Source organism: Typopeltis vanoorti, chromosome 16 (genome assembly GCF_054136105.1).
Source record: "Typopeltis vanoorti isolate ZY-2024b chromosome 16, IOZ_Tvanoo_1.0, whole genome shotgun sequence".
In the NCBI taxonomy this organism is placed as follows: domain Eukaryota; kingdom Metazoa; phylum Arthropoda; class Arachnida; order Uropygi; family Thelyphonidae; genus Typopeltis; species Typopeltis vanoorti.
The window spans coordinates 111,158,412-111,182,811 of record NC_143564.1 but is presented as its reverse complement, the minus strand read 5'-3'; the positions used below and the strand labels follow the sequence as shown (position 1 = coordinate 111,182,811).

Genomic DNA, 24,400 nt, shown 5'->3' with positions numbered 1-24,400 from the left:
TTTGCTCACATTTGGATAAAGGATTAAACTAAATTTATTATTGCTTAATAATATTACTCATCCATATAACTCTTACTTAATTTATCCTCCTGACCTTGTTTATACAAAGTGATATTACATCCTCCAGACACCCCTTGGTTATTCCCCATGCACTGTGAACATCTTTCCTTGCAAATCTTTATGCCATTGTGCTGCTTCCTAAGTGCATCATAATCACCTATCAAGAAGCAAACTTTCTACAAACCACAACTATCAAGTTCAGTGGTCTTGACTTGGGAGATAGCAAAACATGTGAAAATTCCAGTTAAGAAGGGGATATAAGTGGAATTACAAGAAGCAGTTCCACTTATATCCCCTTCTGACCATTTTGCAAGCGTATATCATCCAAATGAGATGACAGGGACTGATGTGAGAACAGAAGTTAATGAATTGAAGGTACGTAGGATGGTGCAGAATTTGAATGCAAATATAGTTCCACTATAAGAAGTAGTTCCACTTATATCCCTTTCTTAACTGGAATTTTCACTTGTTTTGCTATCTCCCAAGTCAAGACCACCTGAGCTTGATAGTTGTGGTCTGTAGAAAGTTTGCTTCTTGGTCATAGATACTTTGAAATAATACTAATAGTCTCTGTTTATGCACCTGTATAATAAAAATTTGAAAATGTCATTGCAACATTGTTTATTCTCATTTTATTTTAAAATATGATTTCACCACCTCAACTTTCGATAGAAATCCCAAGTTTGGTGTAACTAAGTTGACTATATATCACTTGAAACTGCAGAAGTTTTTAAGCTTTTATAATTTTTTGTTTTATTGTTTTTTCAGTTCTGCAGATTACTCAGACTTCAGGAAGCACACATCTGAATCTCAGTTCATATCATAATAAAGTACTTGCTGTACTCGAACATCTAAGTCATCAAACTGTATTTGCTACAATAGCATGCAAAAGAATATTGATTCATTATTATGTGGCATCAGTAAGTATAATAAATGTTAGAACTATTTAATTTTGACACTCTCAATTTTTGATCTCCCTTTAGTTTTAAAAAACAATTTATATTTCTAATTAAATTTTTATTGAATTGTTATTTTTCTAGGACATCTTCTTGTAGTCCGAAGACATATTATGAGAGACCCACGGTAATTACACAATACCTGTTATACCTCTCTTCACACTCAGGACTACTTCAGCCAACACTGGTAACACTCATTCACCACTCTGCAAATAAAAAAACTATTCCTCTCACACATGTGCACTCACTTATCCAGTTTCTAGGTTGTCTTCTATCTTGCCATCTATTAAAAAATTTCTTCTGCAAAATTTGGTTGATATGAAAAATAGGGGATGTGATAGAAACATAAGTTAGTAAAGATTATTGTATAGGATCGATATCCTATAATTTTTTAGTAACTTACACGTCTTTCATATCCCCTATTTTCTCTCTCTCAGCCAAATTTTTGGTTGGTCATTAGATGCATTAGTCACCCGCATACCATCTCCATTCAGTCGAGTTATTCTTTCAAATTCATTCTTTCTTTTACTTGCAGCATAATGATAGAATTCTTTTGGGTTGTCTTTTACTTGCACATCCAGTTTCTTTTCATACTTGGACTTAGCTTTCCATACAACACTTGTGACTCTTCTGGCCTGCTGCTTATAGTTATAACTGACATCATCCTTATACATGTCATATTCCTTCCATATCATCTTTTTCTTACAAATCTCTCTTGCTTAATTAGATTACACATCCATTTCGCTACTACTGTAATTATTCTTCTAACTCTTAGGACACATTCTGATATCGCATCATTTAAGTATTTTCTTAAACACTTCCCATGCACTGTCGATATCCTTCCCATCCAATAACATACCATGGCACAGAACCCAGCATACCCCTCAGGTCGTATGCTGGGTTCTGTGCCATGGTCATAATTGGTGGTCATAATTTTTTGCTTTGTAGTTCAGCATGTAACCTTTTCTGAATGGAACATTCATAAACTTAGCCACTTCCCAAGTGAGTACCTCATGATCACCATTACTAACTGGAGGCAGAATAATTATGTCTTTAACTGAAATTGCTTCTGACACTATAATGAGATCTAACAGCCTTTGACTTTGAATTCTACTTATTACAAAAATTGTTCCGTTTAGTCAAGAAATCCTGCTGACTTGTACTGGATTTATTTAGAAGTATTGCATCGAGGTAGTTGTCTCACAACAGTTCAAAAAAAATCAATTGTATTCTTCTCATGTGATTTCATAGCTACCCAATAAATGTTTGGATGATTAAAGTCCCACATTATGATTACTCTTTTCGCACCCATCTTATTTATTTGTTGATGCATTTCTTCATCACTAGCAACCGATCCACCAGGTCTGTAACAACACCCCACTGTGTATTTAATCTTGTTAGACACCACCTAACACCAGATGGCTTCAAACTCACTATCACATGAAAAACTGTTACTAGTGTTGCAGTCATAGGTCTCGACTCTCTAACTGGATTCAAGACATTTAATATCATTAATAGCATGCCTCCTCCTCTCCTTTCCTGTTTATCCTTCCTAAAAATATTCTATTCTTTCACTCTATAACAGTTAGTATATCTGCTTCTGATAGCAAGTCTCACTAATGCCATCAACATGAAGTCCCAATATATTAACCAAGGCAATAAACTCTTACTCCTTTGTTTCTGATGCTCCTAGCATTCATATACAGACATAATAAATTACCTGCATGCTCTTTTGCATACGCTTGTCTGTGGTCTGTATGATATACAGTTCAACAACTTGCTAATCTCTGTTCCTGTCTAGTTGCTTACTTATGCAGACAATCGTTACATACTTAACAGATCCGAAATGGACAAACACAGAAGCGTTATCTCTTCATAATAATTTCCATAATAATAACCATTCCCATCATTAACACAGTTACCTAACATTGTTGCTCTTACAGACAGGTTCTCATGATTCCTCCCATCAGAAATTCAGTTTCTTTGACTCTCTGTGTTAGGTCTTATATCAAGTAATAATATTTCAAAACTGCTGATGCCAAATGCATTCAAATGTAGGCTGTCCCTCTTATACAAATCCAATCTTCCCTTAAACTCACTCCACACATCCAAAAATTCGCATCCATTCCTTCTAAACAGCCTATGCATCAAATCATACCGGATATACTCTCACATAATTGGATATACTTTCTTTGATTTTTTTTATTTATATGAAATATTTAAATTAATTTTGTGAATAAAAGGACATTCTGATAGTCAGTTACTTTTGTCCTTTTGTGACAGTGAACTAATGACACTATATTCAGACAAAAAGTACTTCCAAATGGCTCACATTATATTGTTGTTTTTTTATTATTATATTTATATTTTGATTATTATTATAGTGAAGATGGTAAATTAAATATGGAAATAGACAACAGAATCAATAAAGCTGGTATGGTAGGAAGTCAATTGAATAAGTTCATATGGAATAAGAGAGAAATTTGTCGGAACACTAAATTAGCTGTATACAAGACCATGTTTAAACAAGTTTTAACTTATAAATCTGAGAGCTGGGACTTAACCAGACTAGAGACTGCAGATATGAGAGTCCTGAGAAAGATTAGAGGCATGAACAGATGGCATCAATGGCAATATCATATTAAAAATGAGTATATTAGGAAGGAACTTGACATTGTCAGCATCCTGGATTGCATTAGCAGAGCTAATCTCAGATGCTATGGTCTTAAACAGAATGGGCGAGGAAAGATTAGTAAAACAAGTGTTCTCTGCTGGGTTGGCAGGAAAATCGACCCAGAGGAAGGTCAAGATATAGGTGGATTGATATGGTACAAAGTGCCTTAGATAGAAATATAAGATCTGATAACGTTGGAGTCTTGACAAGTAACAGACTGATTTGGAGGAAAATAGTAGATAGGAAGTTAGTAATGATGTAAATTTTTCATGTAGTACTATCATATCCTGCACACTCCTTGAGGGTACATGGTAGGAATTTAATGATGATGATGATAATTATTAAGAGACACCTCCAGGGAGTCAGAGACTCATCGAGGGAGGCCACATATATACTACTTATACCAGCTATTATACTTATTCTTGATTTCACTCACACTGCTTGCACTCACAACATCCAGTGGCAATTCATTCCAATCACGTACCACCCTCTGAGCGAAAAAGCTAGTCCTCACTCCCTTCTTGGTGGTTTCATTCTCAGCTTCCAAGGATGTCCTCTCATCCTTTCCTCACCCTCCATAAATTGAAAAATTCCATCAATTGATTGATACGGTACAAAGTGCCTTAGACGATAGAAATATAAAATCTGATAATGTTGGAGTCTTGACAAGTAACAGATTTGGACTGATTTGGAGGAAAATTGTAGATAGGAAGTTAGCAATGATGTGCATTTTTCATGTAGTGCTATCATATCCTGTACACCCCTTGAGGGTACGTGGCAGGAATTTGATTATGATGATTATTAAGAGAGATCTCCAGGATGTCAGAGACTCATCAAGGAAAGCCATATGCTACACACAACTATCATACTTATTCTTGAATTCATTCACACTTCTTGCACTCACAACATCCAATGGCAATCCATTCCAATCACGCACCACCCTCTGAGAGAAAAATCTAGTCCTCACACTCTTCTTGGCGGTTTCATTCTCAGCTTCCAAGGATGCCCTCTCATCCTTTTCCCACCCTCCATCAATTGAAACTCTGTATGACCCTTTCAGAAGTTTGTAAGTCTCAATCATATCACCACACTTTCTCCTGTTAGCTAGTGTCTGCAGTCTACAAATTCTCAATGTCTTCATAATCAGTATTCCACAATCCTGATATCATTTTTAACACCATCCGTTGTACTCTCTCCAATATATCAGAATCACAATGGAAACCAGGAGACCAGACCTGCACACAGTAGTCCAAGTGAGGTCTTATCAAGGCCTTGTAAAGAGGCAAAAGAACATCCTTATCTTTACATGTGAATGTTTGTTTCAACATTGCAATTATCTTTTGAGTTGCATTTGCAATCTTTGCCACATGATCCCTAAACTTCAACTTCCTATCTATTAACAATCCACACCAACACAATACGACATTGGATATCTAATCATGCCAAAGTGAATGACTTTACATTGAACTGACACCCATTATCCCATGCCCACAATTCCAGTCTATTCAAATCATTCTGCAAAGACTGCATATTAGCAGCATTCCTGTTTACCCTACCTATCTTTGCATCATCTGCAACAAATAACTGTATGTCAATTGTCAAATCCTTCCCAATATCATTAATGTACAGATTAAAGACCAAGTGCTGATCCTTGTGGTACACCACTTGTTACCTTAAACCTTGCAGACTCAGATCCCCCATATACCACTTTTTGATATCTGTCAGTTAGCCATCCTCTTATCCATGCTAATATTGTATAACCCAAATCCATTTTCTCCAATTTATGCAGCAGTCTGCCATGCTGTGTTCTGTCAAAAGCCTTAGCAAAATCCAAAAAGTATCATGGTGTATCCATTCCCCTTGTCTAGTTCAGGTAACATTGTTATAGAATGTGAGAAAGTTGCTAAACACATCCTTCCCTTAGTAAACCCATGTTGTTCATTGAAAAGTAGAGATTCACTGTTAACCCATTTCTGAATGTGGGCCCTAACCAATTTTTCCAAAATCTTCACCACCACTCCTGAAATACTAATTGGTCGATAGTTGGATACATCGGTCTTTGCACCACCCTTGTGCAGTGGAATTACCATACATTCCTGCGGAATCTTCCCTGTTCTGAGACTCATATTAAACATCCTGGTCAAAGGAATGGCCAGTTCAGCTGAACACTCTTTTAGCACACTTGCTGTTATTCCATCAGTCCCTATTGATGAATTCTTATTCAGTTTGTGCAACAGCTCTAATACATCGGCCTCACACACCTGCGTTTCTTCATCTAGTGAAGAGGTAACAGTGAGCTCAATGTTGCATTCACCAGGTTGATAGCTTTTACCAAAATGGACACTCGTTAACTGAACAACCTCTTCTGCATCTGTAACACTCATGCCATCTGGAATTAGAAGAGTTATCCTTTCATATTCATTCTTTCTTTTACTTGCAGCATATCAATAGAATTCTTGTGGATTGTCTTTAGCACGCACAGCTAGTTTCTTTTCATAATCAGACTTTGCTTTCCGTGCAAACTTGTGACTATTCTAGCCTGCTGCTTATAATGTTCATAACAGACATCATCCTTATGCAAATGGTATTCCTTTCGCATCATCCTTTTCTTACGAATCTCTTGCTTAATAAGATTACACATCGATTTGACTCCTACTCTATTTATTCTTCTAACTCTCAGAACACATTCTGATATCGCATCATTTAAGTATTGTTTAAATGCTTCCCATGCACTGTCGATATTCTTTTCATCCAGCAACTGATCCCATTCCACTAAACTCAGTATACTCCTCAGTTGGTCATAATTTCCTGCTTTGTAGTTCAGCATGTAACCTTTTCTGAATGGAACATTCATAAACTTAGTCACTTCCCAAGTGAGTACTGCATGATCACTATCACCAACTGGAGGCAGAATAGTTACATCTTTAATTGAAATGCCATCTGACACTATAATCAGTTCTAACACTCTTTGACCTCGAGTTCCTTCTATCACATGCTGCTTGAGGAAGTTGTCCCGCAACAGCTCAATAAATGCATCTTCATTCTTGTCATGAGATTCTACTGCTACCCAATCAATATTTGGATAATTAAAGTCTCCCATTATGATTATTCTTTTCGTGCTCACCTTTTCTATTTGGTGATGCATTTCTTCATTACCAGTAACCGATCCACCAGGTCTGTAACAACACCCCACTATGTAGTTTCTCTCGTTGGATTCCACCTCACACCAGATGGCTTCAAACTCACTGCCACATGAAATATTGTTAGTAGTATTACTACAGTCATAGGTCTCAACTCTAAGTGGATTTAAGTCATCCAATATCATTAGCAGCATGCCCCCTCTTAAAAATACTGTACCCATGACACTCGATACCAGTTAATAGGTCTGATTCTGATAGCCAGGGTAGGAGTCAAATGGTCTCACTAATTCCTACAATATGAGGTCGCAGCATATTGACTAAGGCAACAAACTCTACCCCTTTGTTTCTGATACTCCTAGCATTCGTGTACAGATATAAAATCTACCTGCATGTTCTTTTGTATACTCTTGTTTATAATCTGCCTGGCACAGTTGGACATCTTGCAGATCTCTACTCTGCTTTAATGCCTTACACATGTAGACATCTTTGCACACATATGATGGGTCCGAACCGGACGAACACAAACCCGAAATCGTTCTCGCTTCATCAACATTTCCATGACAAAGCCCATTCCTGTCATTAACACAGTTGTATACCATTGTCACTGTTACACTCACACATTCACACCATTCTTTCCTTTATAATTTAGTTCCCCTGACTCTCTGTGTTAGGTCTCATACCAGTTATTAGTTTTTCCAGACTCCTGATACCAAACGCATTCAGGTGTAGGCCATCCCCCTTAGACAAATCCAATCTTCCCTCAAACTCACTCCACACATCCAAAAACTCACATCCATTCCTTCTACATAGGTTACGCATAGAATCGTTTGCCTATTTTTCTTATTTCTGCAACTTGAAACCATACTTTTATAATGGATTGTATTAAGCTATTCTTTGTATCAAAAATTAATTTTCCAATTCTCTTTCTCACTATAGCCACAAATTTTATTTTTGGTTAATGTCAGGAGAGTTACCTGGCCGCTGAATCAATTGGATGTTGTGATTTCTGAAGAATTCTTTCACTTTTTTGAAGTGTGACATGGAGTGAGATCCTGTTGGAAGATGAGTTCTTTGTCTTTCTGGATCTGTAGGACAACTCTTTTCTCCAATACTTTTATGTATTAGTCACTCTTTTCATCATACTGTCAACAGATATAAGGGATCCTGGACTATCATGTGTAAAACAACCCCAGAACATTTTAGCTGGGTGTTTAGGAGCTTGTTGAAGTTAGGTGGGAGAAGTCTTATCAGCCACTGATTTGCAAACATAGGTTACTCACTTTCCTTGGACAAAGAAAATGGCTCTCATCTGATAATATAACCTTCTTCCACTTCTCTACAATCTGATTCTTTGCACACTTTGCCCACTAGAACCTCTTTTTCTGCATAGCCTTCATTAACAGTTATTTCTTTTTTGGTCTATGGGCAATCCCTCCTTCTCATGGTGCAGAAGGCAAGGATTGGATATTAGGTATCTACCAGTATCCAGGTAGATACTGAACTGAACGAGGATGGGCTGGCAATTTGGAAATTAGCTGACCAAATTGTATTCTTATTGGCTTAAACCACAATATTAAATGAGGGTACAACAGGACAGAATTTCATGCCAGCTGGGGAATCGCTCGTTTAAACAAGCCCCACCCACCCCGTTTTTTTCGCCAGGGAACCATGGCAAAAAGCAAAAAGTCAGCTAATGGAACAAATCGTAAAACACACCCGAACTCAGTATCACCAGAGTTGTAGATTGGCACCATCTACATAAGAAACCTGAATGGTAAAGAAATGCAGCTAGCTGAGGAATTGGATAAGTACCAGATCGACATAATAGGGATGACTGAAACAAAAAAGACCAAAACTGGTGAGATCATTCTGAGCAATAAATACAAAATGTTATACTTAGGCAATGACAATCAAAGAAAAGAAGGAATAGCCATAGTATTCAACACCAAATACGAGGCTAATCTTCTTGCATAGCAAGCAATTTCAAGTAGAGTGATGTGAGCAAATATCAGAATGGGGAACTGGACAATGAGACTTATTTGTGCCTATGGTCCCACAGAAGGTTCTACGAAGGTAGAAGTGGAGGAATTTTTTGAGGCTTTACAGAAAGCAACTGACACAGTGAAAATTTCATCCTTGTTGGGGATCTAAATTGCAGAGTAGGAAATGATTGTCAGACATACAAAAAAAATAGTTTGGGAAAATTTGGAGAAAAGAGCAAAGCTAATAATAATGGCAAATACCTTTTAGATTTCTGCTCAGGACATGGACTGGTTATTATTAACACCATGTTCCAACATAAAAATGTGAAAATTCACATGGAGAGAAGAGGCAAGGAAAAAGAAAAGTCTCATTGGCTATGTTATTGTTGATAGTGATGTTTTCTCTCTGTTGCAGGACATTAGAATGTACAGAGGATTTGAAATTGTAAGTGATCACTATTTTGTCTTGAGCAGGATAAAATTGAATTTCATAATGAAAAGAAGAACGTGTAAGAAAGTTTTAAAGTGAATAAAAGTTGAGCAGCTCTCAGGTGTATACTGTAGACTAAAATATACAAATATTATTCAAGAAAAATTCAAAGAATTTGAGAACAGGAATCAAACCTTGTAGATTCGTTGGCAAACTCTGAAGAAAACATAGATTGATTCTGCCAGGGAGGCATGTGGTGAGGTTCTGTGCAAGGATAGAAAAATCAGAACTCCATGGTGGACACAGTAAGATAAAGAAGCAATGAAGCAAAAGAAGAAAGCATATCAAAAGTTCCTGGTAAATAAGTCAGCTTTTGCTCTTAGAGAATACAGAGACAATGTAAGAAGGCTAAACACTGTGTAAAACTAGCTAAATAAAAGTCATGGGAGTTAGAGTAAAAGGAATTAGAGATGATAAAGGTGACATGAAAACAGGAGAAAAAGATATCCTTGAAGTATGGAGTAATTACTTTGAAAAACTGCTCAATGAAACAAGCAGTAATGATGTCACACTGGTAAAAAACACTGACCGTGCATGCAATCAGGAATACATATCCATACTTGAAGTAGAAAAAACCATCAAAAGGCTGAAATGTGGAAAGGCAGCTGGATTAGATTATATTCAACCAGAAATGCTCAAGTATGGAGGTATAAAAGTTTTACAGTGGCTGCACTGCAAAGTTCAGAGGGCCTGGACAGAAGGACGAATTCCAGATTATTGGAGTAGAGCTCTTATAGTATACCCATATGTAAAAAGGGAAATAAAAGTGATTGTGAGAATTACAGAGATATTTCTCTACTGAGCTGAGTGTTCCTGCTAAGATTTATGCCAGCATATTTGAGAAATGGTTGAGAAGTATTGTGGAAGAGAAGCTTGGTGAAGAACAAGTTGGATTCAGGCCAAATAGAAGCCGTCAGGATCAGATTTTCACTTTACAACAAATAGTTGAGAAGTCATGGGAATATTGTCCTCTAAGAGTGGAGGTTTTGGAAGGCAGTGACACTAATGATTTTGATAACATATGGTGTGAGTTAGAGGTGGGCAAAATGGATATTTAGTGGGGTGTTGCTACAGACCAAGGAGCACAGAGGGTGGGGACCAGGAGATATTTAGACAGTTGAGTTTGGCAAGTGCAAGAAGAATGATTGTTATGGGAGATTTTAACTACAGCAGTATAAATCTGGGAGAGGAAGATGCATATAGCAATAAGGGAATGGAATTTCTAGAATTCTTGAGGGACAAATGTCTTAGGCAACATATAATAGAGGGAATAAGAGGCTCAAGAGTTTTGGATTTGATCATAGCATCAGAAGAGTTGATAATAACTGAGATGACATCTCTCCCACCAGGTGGAGAGAGTGACCAGGTGGAGAGGTTTTGACTTGGAAGATGAATAGATATGCAGGAGTATCAAAGAGATGGGAATGTATGTGGAATTATAAGGCAGGTGATTATAATAGTCCTAGACCTCAACTTGGAGAAGTTTCATGGAGGGAGGAATTGGAAGGACGGGATATCATTAATGCTTGGGAAATTGTGAAGGAATATTTGTTAGCTGCAGTAGTAAGCTGTATTCCACGAGTGAAGAAGAGGACACAATTTGAAGTAAAGTGGATGACAAATAATATTAAACAGGAACTGCATGCGAAAAAGAGACAATGGAAGAGATGTAGGGAGGTAGGTGAAGAGAATATGTATGAAGAATATAAGAAACAGGCCAGGAGAGTGACTAGTATGGTAAGGAAAGCGAAACTGGAATGTGAGAAGAGATTGGCCCTTAAATCCAAAGAAAATCCAACGAAATTTTTTAGCTATATGGCCAGTAGGAGGAGAAATGACTCTGGAAGAATGACATTGTGCGATAAAATAGGAATAGAGTGACTGATGCAGAGGACAAAGTGGAATTGTTCAATGAACAGTTTATTGGAGTATTTCATTCTGGAGGAGTCAATTTGAATACTAGAGGGATAGGGCAGGTTCAAGGTTTAGAGGTGCAGCAGGAGAGTGTATTCAAAATACTGAGTACTCTGGATCTCACAGTCAAAGCTGTGGGACTGAATGGTATTTCACCACGAGTTTTGAGAGAATGTACTAAAGAGCTGACAATGTGTTTGACCTGGCTTTTCGATGAGAGTCTGGCTGCGGGAAAGTGCCCAGGGAATGGAAGGAAGATAGTGCCGTTGCATAAGGGCAGTAGCAGACTGGAAGTGTCTAATTATAGGCCAGTTTGTGTGTCATCAGTAGTTGTTAAGAACTTGGAGAAATTAGTGAGGGACTGTATACAGCATTGGGCAGATGAGGGTAATGTTATCTGTGAGAATCAACATGGATTTGTGAAGGAGCACTCTTGTTTTAGCAATATGCTAGTCTTTTATAATAAAGTTACAAGAGCAGTAGATGAGGGGAAAGGCATATATTGCCATTTTCTTGGACTTAACGAAGACATTTGACAGGGTGTCACATGATAAGCTGATATTTAAGTTGCAGCACATGGGTCTGAATGTCAGGTTGGTCAACTGGATTTAGGATTGGCTATCTGATAGCTATCAGAGAGTTGTGTATAGTGGGGCAGTTTCAAGGAGGCAGAGGGTTACAAGTGGGGACCCACAGGGGTCAGTACTGGGACCTATATTGTTTAACCTTTATATCAATGACATTGTCAGTGAATTGCAGGGGGATATTCAGTTGTTTGCAGATGATGTGAAGCTGGTAAATATTATTAGTAATAGTGCAGATGCAGCAGCCCTGCAAGAGGATTTGAATAAACTAGACAGATGGGCAAATGAATGAGAGGTGGGTTGTTAGTTTAATGCAGCAAAATGTAAGGTCTTGAGGTTTGGGACATCAGTGGGACGCTCCATACTCTATGGGAGCAGCTATACTGGAGGACATAGGGGAGACAAGAGATCTGGGGGTGATGATTGATAGAAAACTGAAATTTAGGGGACATATTGCAAAGGTGGTGAAGGTAGCACAGAGGATTCCTGCAATAATGAGAAGGACGTTGACCTGTAGAGATAAGAGTTATCATTCTGTTGTATAAGACTCTGATCAGACCACACTTAGACTATTGTTCTCAGATTTGGTCCTCAGGATTTAAAAGGGATAAATTAACTGTGGAAAGGGTATGGAGGTGGATAACAAAGATGGTTTCAGGACTGTACAATGTTATTTATGAAGATCGGCTGAGGGAATGTAGACTGCAGAGTTTGGTAGAATGAAGAAGGAGAGGTGATATGATTGAGACTTTTAAACTGTTGAGAGGTGGTTATAGGGTTGACACTGCAGAGTTCTTTCACTTGGTTGAACAGCAGGCAGCGAGGAGGAGTGAGAAGAGGGGCCATCCCTGGAAGTTACGAAAGGAAACTGTGAGCAAGAGTGGTTTCTTTGCATCGAGGGTGGTTGCATTATGGAATGCATTGCCTGATAGAGTGGTGTGAGCGAGAACGGTCAATGAGTTGAAGGAGTGGTATGATAAACTTTGTGTTTCTTATGAAAGACTTATTGTGATGAGTCTTTTGCCTCCATGGAGGCCTGAATAATAATATAACAGATATCTGTATTTAAGTTTTATAGATCTGGAAAAAGCATATGACAAGGTGCCAAGAAAGAAGCTATTCAAAACATTATAGTTATATAGTTATAATTCACACTCACACCATACAACATATATAGTTGTATAGTGTGAGTGGATCATTATATCAAGTAAAATTTAGTCTTTATTTGAGTTGTAAGTCAGCAGTTAGAATTGAAGGAAGTACAGGAAGATGATTTAATGTTAAATCTGGTGTCAAACAAGGATATACATTATCCCATGTGTTATTCTTTATCTATGTCAGTGGTGTTCAACCCGTCGATCGTGGAGCAATTTTTGGTCGATGTCTTGTTTGTTTCTCCTTACTTACAAATTTAATTAAAACTGAAAGCATAATATTTTATTTATCGTTATTTTGTATTATTTTTTAATTCTCTTTAAGTGTATTACTATTGTTTATTTATTTTCTTTAAAATTATCAATGGATTATAAGCAAAGCAGATCATTAATCGTGTTTGCTCATAACTACATCACACACTTTCCACTACCCACTTTTACAATTTCAGTTGAGTTTCAGTTGCACTAAATTTATCATTGGATTTACCATTATTTTGTTCGCTAATTGATAAGTTATAAGCATTTTTTATTTTAATAATATATTTAAAAGTTTTTTTTTTTTTAATTTGAAGATAATCATGAGTGTATCAAAGAAATCGAAGATGTATCATTTTCACAAGGAATGGGAAATGGATTATTTCTTTACAATGGTAAATTGAAAGTGTTGTTGTTTGATTTGTAATTCATCTGTAGCCATTCCAAAAAAAGGTAATATTGAGAGACATTTTCGATCGCTACATGCAAAATATGATGAAGATTTTCCCAAAAATTCCAAAATACGTGAATCAAAAATTATAAATTTAAAGGTAGGACTTTCTGGACAACAACATATGATTTCGAAAGTAATAAATAAACCAATATCAGCCAGTATTGCATATTTGAAAGTGTGTCATTTATTAGCAAAAGCAAAACAGCCTTTTATTGATGGAGAGTTAATAAAACAATCATTTCTTGCAGCAGCAGAATCTTTATTTTCTGATGTTAAAAACAAAAACGAAATCATTTCGAATATTAAAGATTTACAACTTTCCAGAACAATGGTTATGAGAAGAGTTGAAATTTTAATGCTGATCTGAATACTCAGTTAATGTCAGACATTCACCAGTGTGTTGCATTTTCATTACGATTTGGTGAATCAAACGACTTCACTGATACTGCTCAGTTGATGGTATTTGTTCGCATAGTATTTCAAGATTATTCAAGTAAAGAAGAACTTTTGAAAATTGTACCATTATTGGGACTAGGGGAGAAGACATTTTTTCGGCATTTGATGAATTTGTGAAACAACACAAACTTCCGCTTTTTAAACTTTTGTCTATTACTACTGATGGTTTTCCTGCAGTGATAGGTAATAATTTAGGCTTCATTTCGTTATGTAAAAATGATGACAAATATGATATTTTAACGTACCGCTGTATTATCCACCAACAAGTATTGTGTAGTAAAAGATTAAACACAAAAGATGTTTTGGATATTACATTTAAAATTGTAAATTCTGTTGAGGAAAAGCCCTGCAACGGCGGTTATTTAAATTACAGGCAGATGATGATAGGTAACTTCTGTTGTAGAATAATGTTCGCTGGCTCAGCAGAAGTGAATTTTCAGAAAGATTTCTTGTATTAATTAACGATATAAAAAATTGTCTTGATGAAAAGAGATATTTATCAACGATTGAGTGATAAAAGATGGTTGTTACACTTATAATTTTTAGTAGATTTCTGTACAAAATTAAGCAATTTAAATTTGGAATTACAAGGTAGAGATAAAAATTTAATTGACATCTTAAGTTCAATAAAAACTTTCCAACAATACTTACTTTTATTAAAGAAAAATATAAATGACTGCGAATTTAGACATCTCCCATATTTATTAAAATTTTTTGAACAAAATCAAGAAATGCTTTGCTGTGATTTAAAAGAATTTATTCGTGAAATAGAATTAGTTGAGGAAGAAATTAATTCAAGATTTAAAGATTTTAATAAAAGTGAAATGATTGTATCTTTTATCAATAATCCATTTCAAGAAAACTTGAACATCACAGAAATTTCAAATAAAATTAGTGGGCTGTTTGATATAAAACCAAGCTGAAGTAGAACTTGAAATAATAAACATTCAGAATAGTTTACATTTAAAATCAATAAACAATGAAGTCATTTGGAAGTATACACATGAAAAATTCCCAATATTAACCGATATTGCGCGAAAAATTCTGTCATGTTTCAGATCGACATACTTGTCAGAATCCGCTTTTTCAAATATGAACGTCATAAAAATTAAATTAAGAAACCAAATTACAAATAATAAAGTTTTTAGGGCTGGGAGAGTGGGTCCTCTGAAGTGAGTGAGTGCATTTAACTGCATAGTTGTGCGTAATTAGATATCAGGTTGGGGGAACGTGATCTATATAAGATAGTAGATCGCTGAATAACTTAGTATAGAAAAGTAGCTCGCATAGTAAAAAAGGTTGAACACCACTGATCTATGTGGATCACATTATGAAGGAAAGTGGTATTAAATCTGATATCAAAATTGGAGATGTTAATCTCAGCACTTTACTTTATGCACATGATGTTGTACTTCTAAATAAATCAGGTACAAGTTTGCAAAATTCCCTGATTAAATGGAATAACTGTTGCAATTAATATGGTATCAAGGTCAGAATTAACAAGCAAAAGACAATGAAAATAGGCAGAAGCATTGAAAATATCAACTGCATTGTGAATGATGACCTATAGAACAAATAAAACATTTCAACTTCTTAGGCGATTTTTAATAAAGATGGTAAATTAAATATGGAAATAGACAACAGAATCAACAAAGCTAGTATGGTAGGAAGTCAACTGAATAAATTTATATGAAGTAAGAGAGAAATTAGTCAAACACCCTAAATTAGCTGTATACATTCCAGTGTTCAATCCAATTTTAACTTATGGATCTAAAAGCTGGATTATAAATAAAACACTTGACCAAAGACTAGAGACCGCAGATATGAGAGTCTTGAGAAAGTTTAGGGGCATGAACAGATGGCATCAATGGCAATATCATATTAAAAATGAGGATATTAAGAAAGACCTTGACGTTGCTAGCATCCAGGAATGTATTAGCAGAGCTAATCTCAGGCAGTGCCGTAGCTAGGTCTTTTGCTGCCCCTCTCAATACACACAAAAAATACTACAAAAAGTCAAAACGGCATATAGGAAAATAAATTAAAATACTATGTTATGTTTATTTTTGTTATAAGTAGTATAGTTGTAAAAACTAATTATTAATTAAGTAATAAAGTATGGTCACTTAAACAAAATGGGAGAAGAAAGGTTAACAAAACAAGTGTTCTCTGCCAGGTTAGCAGAGACCCAGAGCAAGACCAAGATATAGGTGGGTGGATTGATACAGTAAAAAGTGACTTAGAAGACAGAAATCTAAGATCTGATAATGGTGGCGTCTTTACAGGTAACAGATTTATTTGGAGGAAAATTGTAGATAGGAAGTTAGTGGTGATGTAGGTTTTTCATGTAGTACTATCATATCCTCTACACCTTTTGAGGGTGCATGTCAGGAATTTGATGATGATCATAATGATGATGAACTTTAAAATATGATAATATTAATTATTACTTTATTTATTTTACTTGTACTCTTTTTAAGTAAATTTGCTCTATATTCTGCTTACATAGTGACTGTGATTTTATCATGCTGGATGCTTTGGAGATTCATAGCTTTTTTTTTTTTAATTAGCCATTTCATTATAACAGTAATATTTGTCACCTTACAAAGTATAAATAAGCACTGATAGGGCTGATAGTCTGAAGTGAAAGGCAACAGAGTAAAATAGGAAAACTTCTTTTGATGGTAATCATTCTTGAATTTGATGATATTCATTAATAAACATGTAGAAGGCAACTTTGGGGGGTGCATTTGAAGGTTCTAGGAATGTAACAAACTCTTACAGAAATGCCAAAAAAAATGTGAGTCACATGATTTGGCATAGTGGTTTTTGTGCCTATCCAGTGTTCAGAATATCACCCCTAAAACATGAGTGTATATATATATATATATAGAGAGAGAGAGAGAGAGAGAGAGAGAGAGAGAACATTATCATTACTAAAGATTGTCAAAATGACTTCTGAAAAATTGTTATTTAAAAATATTTAAAAAATTTTTTTTAAAAAAATTAAAAAGCTTTAACATCTGACCTCCAGGAAGTCAGACTCATTGCCAGATGTCTATACTCTCTCATGCAAAAAGATCATTGAACTATGCGTTAAAGCCATTCACAGTTTCTACACTCACCATACTTTCTGGCAGTGCATTCCACTTCTGAAAAGTGTAGTGAGTCGCTCGCCATGTAAATTCAATCTCCATGCGAAGAACCTTCTTCTCACATCCTCCTTATATATCTTCCAGAGATGGCCTCTTTGCCTCCTTCTACTCTATGAAAAATCTCCTTAACATTAACCTTATAACAACCCCTTCACCAACTTATATGTCTCAATCATATCCCTCTTCTTTTCACAAGGCTCTGTAAGTCGTATTCTCTAAATCTCTCCCATTCTGTTTAAGTGACCATACCACTTTTGTCTGACATGGACTCAGTAAACCTTCTCCAATACATTCTCATCCCCCTGAAAACCAGTATATGGTTTTCAAGAGGAAGAGGCTGATCAAAGCCTTATACAAGGAACCATAACCTCTGCTTCTGTATGTCAGTGTCCTCCTCACTATCACCAGAATTCTTTTGATATTCTTACAGTTTTAACAATGTGATCCCTAAACTTCAAGTCTCTGTACACATCACTCTCTCAGATCTCTCATCACTTCCACCTCCTTCAGAATGTCTCTCTTAATTGTATTATCTGAATCCCAACCATGCTTACCAAATTTCAAGACCTTGCACTTTGCAGCATTAAACTGATACTCCACTCATTTTCCCACTCACATAGTCTATTGAGATCCTCATTCAAGGCCACAACATATGCTCTACTTCTCATAATTCTTCCCAACTTTGCAACATCAGCAAACAACTGCACATCTCCCATTATGTCAGTCCCAATGTCATGAACATACAAGTTAATGACATTTGGACTGGCTCATGAATGGTCCCAAAACAGATCCTTGTGACTCTCATCTTTTGAGATACCACTCCTCCATGTACAATCTGCTGATACCTGTCTGATATTCAATCAACTATCCAACTCACTAGTTTGTTATCTAATCCCATCTGTTTTAATTTAAATACTAACTTGTCACTTGACAGTCTACTAAAGGCCTTTGAAAAATCCAAGTACACCACTGTATGTGCATCTTCTTTCGCAAGTGAATTTGTCACCTTGTAATATGTAAGCAAATTGCTAACAAACCTCCCTCTAACAAACCAATGTTGACCATCATAAAGAATACTGCTATTATCAACTCATTTGTATCCTCAGTCTTATCTCCTCCTCCTTATGAAGTAGAACAGTTTTCCCCACATTCCATTACTTTATAACTCCCCTGTTGCAAGATGCATGTTAAACAGGTGTGCCAAAGGTGCCATTAATTTTGTAGAACATTCCTCAAGATACATGGCAATATATTGTCAAGTCATACTGTGTTATTAACATCATTTACTTAATTCCTCATATACTTCCTGCTCGTTCATCATCATCATTCCATCCTCCACCATACCCTACCCACCATTTATTATTTTTGTTTTGAGTATACCTATAGAAACAAAAATTATTGCTGATTAATTTACAAACATCGACTGCAGCCATGATATGTCTGCAGTGGATGCTTGTGTCTCTCTCTCATCTATTTCTTTAAAGTACCTGATACCTGAAAAAATATATTCTATATTTTTATATACTTGCTTTCAAGGTTTTATAAGCACTTCAAACTGCAGTGCACTTGTTCTTTGTGAACTATAGCAGTATGAAATTTATTGCTCATATAGGTAAATAACTGTATTTATTAATGCTTTATTCTCCTCTACATCAATATTGGTGATATGTGAAAACTCTCTAATGGAGATGAGAAGCTTAGGTGGATGTGCGGTGTGACCAGAAAGGATCGTCTGAGAAATGACTATGTAAGGGGAATGGTGAAAGTTACGAACTTAGGAGGAAAGATTCAGGAGGCAAGGTTGAGATGGTTTGGTCATGCGATGAGGAGGGAGGAAGAGTATGTGGGAAGAAAGGTCATGCAGATGAATGTGCATGGGGAGGAGGACTTGAGGATGAAGAACTTGGATGTGGCTACAGCCCAAGACAGGAGGGTGTGGAGGAGACTTACTACCAACCGTGACCCTACTTAAGTGGGAAAAGCTGCAGAAGAAGACACCATTCTGGAGGTCCTGAAATTTTATGACTTGATAAGCAGATGTACAAAATACACTGAACAATGCTATAAAAAATATTTTTTTTTTTTTTTTCATTTTCAAAAGGCTGTTTAGGCTGAAGAGATGAAAATAACACAATGAGACCAATTTTTCTTGATAGCCACTTATCAGGGGTATCTCAAAAAAAATTTCTAATTTTTATTTGGTCTCTACAAAATGAGCCTTTGTTTTATTTTATTTTTTGCATATTTCGATTTTTTTTTTCATAGAAGAAAATATTCAATCAAGGTGGTTATGGGCATACATATACATAATATACATGTATATGTATATATATCATGTATATACATGATATATATACATGACTGCATGTATATAAAGAACACAAAAAATCAGACTTGCCAATTCACCCTAGGGTCTATCGGGCAGATTACAAAATTGGATTGAGGGGGGGGGGGGGGGAGAAGCATTTAGGCCTGCTTACTAGATGTGACTTCTCCATACCTTCCTCGAGCCATTTCTTTTTCTCCTTACCCATCCCAGAGCCTTCTTCAAGTTCCCAACTGTGCTCCCTACATCCCAGGCCATCCCACTTCCTCTTTGAACTTCAACCTTTCTCCCGCTGTGTTCCCTTGTCTACCCTGAGCCACCACCTTTCCTTGTTCTCTCATTCTCTACACTCATGCCACTCCTCCATTCATAAGCACCACTTCATTCTCTCTCCTTCTTTACTCTCCTGCTTTTATACATTGCTTCTTACTTGCTCAGATTCATTCTCTGCACTTATTGCTCTCCCTTCCAGCAGTAGACTCTCCAAGTGACCCCACTCCAAAACCATTCACATGCAGTACATCACTCAAATATAGTTCAGATCAGAATCCTTCAGACTCATTTCACACATTAACAAACTGCGCTCCTTTCTCTTCACACGTTTCCACTAACATATCATTCATAATTCTTGATCTCAGCCTCATCTGATCATTGTCATACCTGGGCAACACACTGTCTTTCCTATCACACTGTTTTTTATCCTTCTTAACAATCTCCTGATATCCAGTCTTTCTCCTTGTTCCCAGTCAAATTATATGTTCCTACTATCACTACCAACTCTTTTGCTCACTTGCTTCTGATGTCCAATGCCTCACTCACTCATTATTCTTTTTACCACCTGGAAAACAAATCTTATGCATCTTCTCATTTACCACAATTGAATTTACATACAATGCTACTCGTGAGTCTTTTGTTACCTCTGTCATACATATCTACAGTTTTCTTCATTTCACTCTGTATCCCACTTCATCTCTTGCTACACATCTTCACCAACTCTGCTTTCAAATCTTGCATCAATTTTTCACTATCTCAACATTAGTCACACAAACTTGTTTACTGTCAACTCTACACACCATCGTACCATTAATTGCAGTCTATTTTTCAACATCATTATCATATGCTTTATCACCAATCGAACTCTCTTTCTCACTATCATTTCCACACACTTTCTGAACATTCATACAATCTTTCTCGACTATCATTTCAGTCATGACACCATATTCCTTACCCATATTTAAACAAGCTTCATGGTCTATTAGAATATTGCATTTTCTACATACCCACACTTGCTCCTTTCTCTTATTCAGCTTCTCCACATGAACATCTGTGATACCTTGTCACTCATACATACTACATTCACAACACCATACTATTTTTGAAAAATCCATGCCATTCACTTTGTATTTCACACCAACCTATGCATCAATCTACCTTTCACTGCCATATTGTATCACAGCACTAATAAGAAACAATGAATTTAAAGTAATACTGCCTTCAAAATTTAACCAAACATCACAATCCACACTCAAATATCTCATACTTACAAATTAGACACCTCACCACATATTAAATATAAAATTCACTTTTCTTTTGACATCCCACTTGATTACCAATGTTCAGCTCTTGCCACCTAGTGGCTAAAAAAAAAAATTGCACTGATGTTGCACTTTTCTTTCTTTACTATGCTTTTTCTGTCTGAATCTGATCCTTGTTCTCTGTCTTCATCATAACATCTTTTCCATAGCATGCCTAGTTTTCTATTCATTTTTCATTTTTACTTTATCTCCCTGATTTATACATTTTTGTGTCATTCAAGGGAAAACTGTATATTTCTAAAATAAAGAGGCGAAATGCTTCAGTTTGGCAATGCAAGTTTATATAAATTAAGTGGATATTAAATCCAGCATTATTTCAAAGCCAAATGTAGAAACTATGAAAGTTTCATACAAAATTTGATCAGAGAGCTTATCAGAATACACTCACCCAGCATTTATGAGTTGCCCTAGTGCGGACCTTATGGAAGACATGATCACTTGCCTAAGCGTCCATATATTCACCTTCTATTGGTCCATATTTGATAAGATTTCACTGGCTTGGCAGCTGTTTCGAAGTGGTTGGTTCTCTTCAGAGACCAGACAAAAACCTTAAGAGAGCAAAAACTCTCATTCAGTAGTACTAAGGACTTGAAGTGCCGGAGAGGTGTATTTTTCATAAGCGAACTCTCGGTTGGTGCATTAATATCCACTTGATTTATATAATTTTGCATCACTGAACTGAAGTCTCTTGGCTCTTTATTTTAGTAAATACTTTGCCCACCGACCAAGAGTGCCTTACAAAAAATACACATCTCCGACACTTTTTAGTTCCTTAGCACTGAATGAGAGTTTTTGCTCTCTTAAGGTTTCTGCCTGGTCTCTGAGGAGAACCAACCAGTTCAAAACAGCTGTCAGGCTAGTGAGACCTTATCAAAATGGACCAATAGAAGGCAAATATATGATGTTTGGTTGATCAGAGAGCTTATCAGAATACACTCACCCAGCATTTATGAGTTGCCCTAGTGCGGACCTTATGGAAGACATGATTCTATAATGTCCGTTCGAGGGCAACTTGTAAATGCCAGCATTCCCAATAAGCTCTCTGGTCAAATTTCATATGAAACTTTCATAGTTTCTACATTCGGCTTTGAAATAATGCTGGATTTAATATCGACTTGCTCTGTATATTTCTGTTTCTGATTATCAAGCCTGAATGGAGTCAAAAGACTCATTATGAACACCCTCTGACACACACACACACACATGCAAGCAAATGGATTCACTGTCTCTGTACTTACTGAACTTTCAGTAATGCATTCCACTCACCTCACCACTCTTCAAAAACCTGCTTTTCACACCCCTTCTCATACCATCTCTCTCATTCTTTGAAAAACATCTACATTAATCTAGTAATGAACCCTTGCCAACTTATTTGTCTCTATCATCCCCCCCCCTCCCAATTCTCCTCCTAACCACTTCACTTTGTAATTCACATTTTTACAATTAATCTTCATGTTCGACATTTCAGGGACTAGAAATCACCATAATCGATCACACTCTGGACCATTTAAGATGTTTTTTCATCCTTTTGTAAATCAGGTGACGAAATTGGTGCACAGTAATTCATATGTAGCCTGATCAAGACCTTATACAATTAAACGAAAACCTCATTATCCCTACATGCCTGTCCTTCACATTATTACCAGAATCCATTTTTCTTGTTTTTATAAATAATTTAGCAATGTGTTCCTAAATTTTAGGTCCTTATTTATAATAACCCATTATATTTTATTTCTTCCAGATCCTCCAAGATATCCTCATTTATTGTATACCCTACATCCCATCTTTGTTTCCCAAATTTTAAAACATTGCACTTTACAATATTTAATTAGTAACTCCACTCACTTGCCCATTCACTCAGTCTTTTCAAGTTCCCATGTAAAGCCACAGCATTTGCATTAGTCCATATCTGCATAGTTCTTCCCAGCTTTGCATCATCTGCAAACAACTGCATATCCCCATTCAAACCTTTTCCAGTATCATTAACACACAAATTAAACAGGAACAAATCCTTTGGGTACACCACTAATGACTTTCCTCTTCCAGGTTATTGCTCCCTTCTGTTCAACTTGCTTGCCTTTCAGATAGTAATTCTCAAGTCCAGTGCTCCAGTTTGTTATCCAGTTCCATCTGTTTTATAAATTAAAGATGCCAAGAAATTATATTCTTGGTTTCATCCTTTATCCACATGTAAGCAAACAAAGTTTGTGCATAAATCACTTCACGACTTAGCTACTTGTATATAGGGTCTAATGGTATCACAGTGGACCTTGGTATCACTTCTGGGTCTGGCTCCCACTGATGAGATCTCAGTAAAGGTCGAAATCAGTCTGGGTGATGGCCCTTCCCATAATTCATAGCATTATACTGTCAATATAATGATATTCATTGCATTCTGGGATACTAAGGCAATTGATGTGAAGTCATATGCCCCTATATACAACTTGGATAAAGGATGAAACCATAAATATAATTTCTTGGCATCTTTAATTTATAGTATAACCAAGTGAAAAACTTTCAGTCCTATCTCTAATCCAGAGTATTGTAGTAATAAGGCGTGACACCTTTTGGCTATTTGTATATGGAAATATGACTTCTGCATTACTTCAACCCTGGTATATCTTCTCGGTCTGGCTGCCACTGATGACATTTATAAATGCTCATCATTGGGTTTGCCTATTTCCTGGAGAGTAGAGAGGTTCTGTTCAGTGGCTGGTTTTTGCCTGTTACTGGGTGGAACCACCACTAAGTTTCCTATCCTGGTGTGATTCAGGTCATAAGTAATGAGTTCAGTAGTGATCCTTTAAGATCCATATCACTCTAAATCAGTGAGATTTAGAGTGATATGGTAGATCACTTAGAGTTTTTGGAGAGGTATTCCCACACTTAAACATATCTCAATAACTATAAAAACTGGTCTGAGTAGCAGCCCTTCCCATAATGTATATCATTATACATGTCTGTAAGGATATGTGCATTGCATTATGGGATATTAAGGCAACTGATATGAAGTCATTAGCTCCTATATACCAGTAACCCAGTCATGAAGTGACCTCACGTGCAGACTTTGTTTGCTCACACTTGGATTAAGGATGAAACCTAGAATATAATTTCTTGGCATCTTTAATTTATAGTATAACCAAGTGAAAAAACTTTCTCCATCTGTTTTAGCTTAACTGTCAACTTATCATGTGGCAGTCTATCA

At 36.3% G+C, this 24,400-nt stretch overlaps 1 protein-coding gene across 3 annotated transcripts in view; it reads left to right on the top strand.

The window, feature by feature from the left end:
* Nucleotides 1–24,400, top strand: part of LOC150098264 (spatacsin) — an 891,110-nt gene that overhangs the window by 721,001 nt on the left and 145,709 nt on the right. For 2 of the 3 annotated variants that reach the window (XM_090406151.1, XM_090406152.1), the window contains exon 33: nucleotides 829–980. In XM_090406151.1, the coding sequence (XP_090262277.1) occupies nucleotides 829–980 (152 nt within the window). Of the gene's footprint in view, nucleotides 1–828; nucleotides 981–16,295; nucleotides 16,405–24,400 lie in introns of all 3 variants that reach the window. The other variant, XM_090406153.1, reaches the window with a different exon arrangement.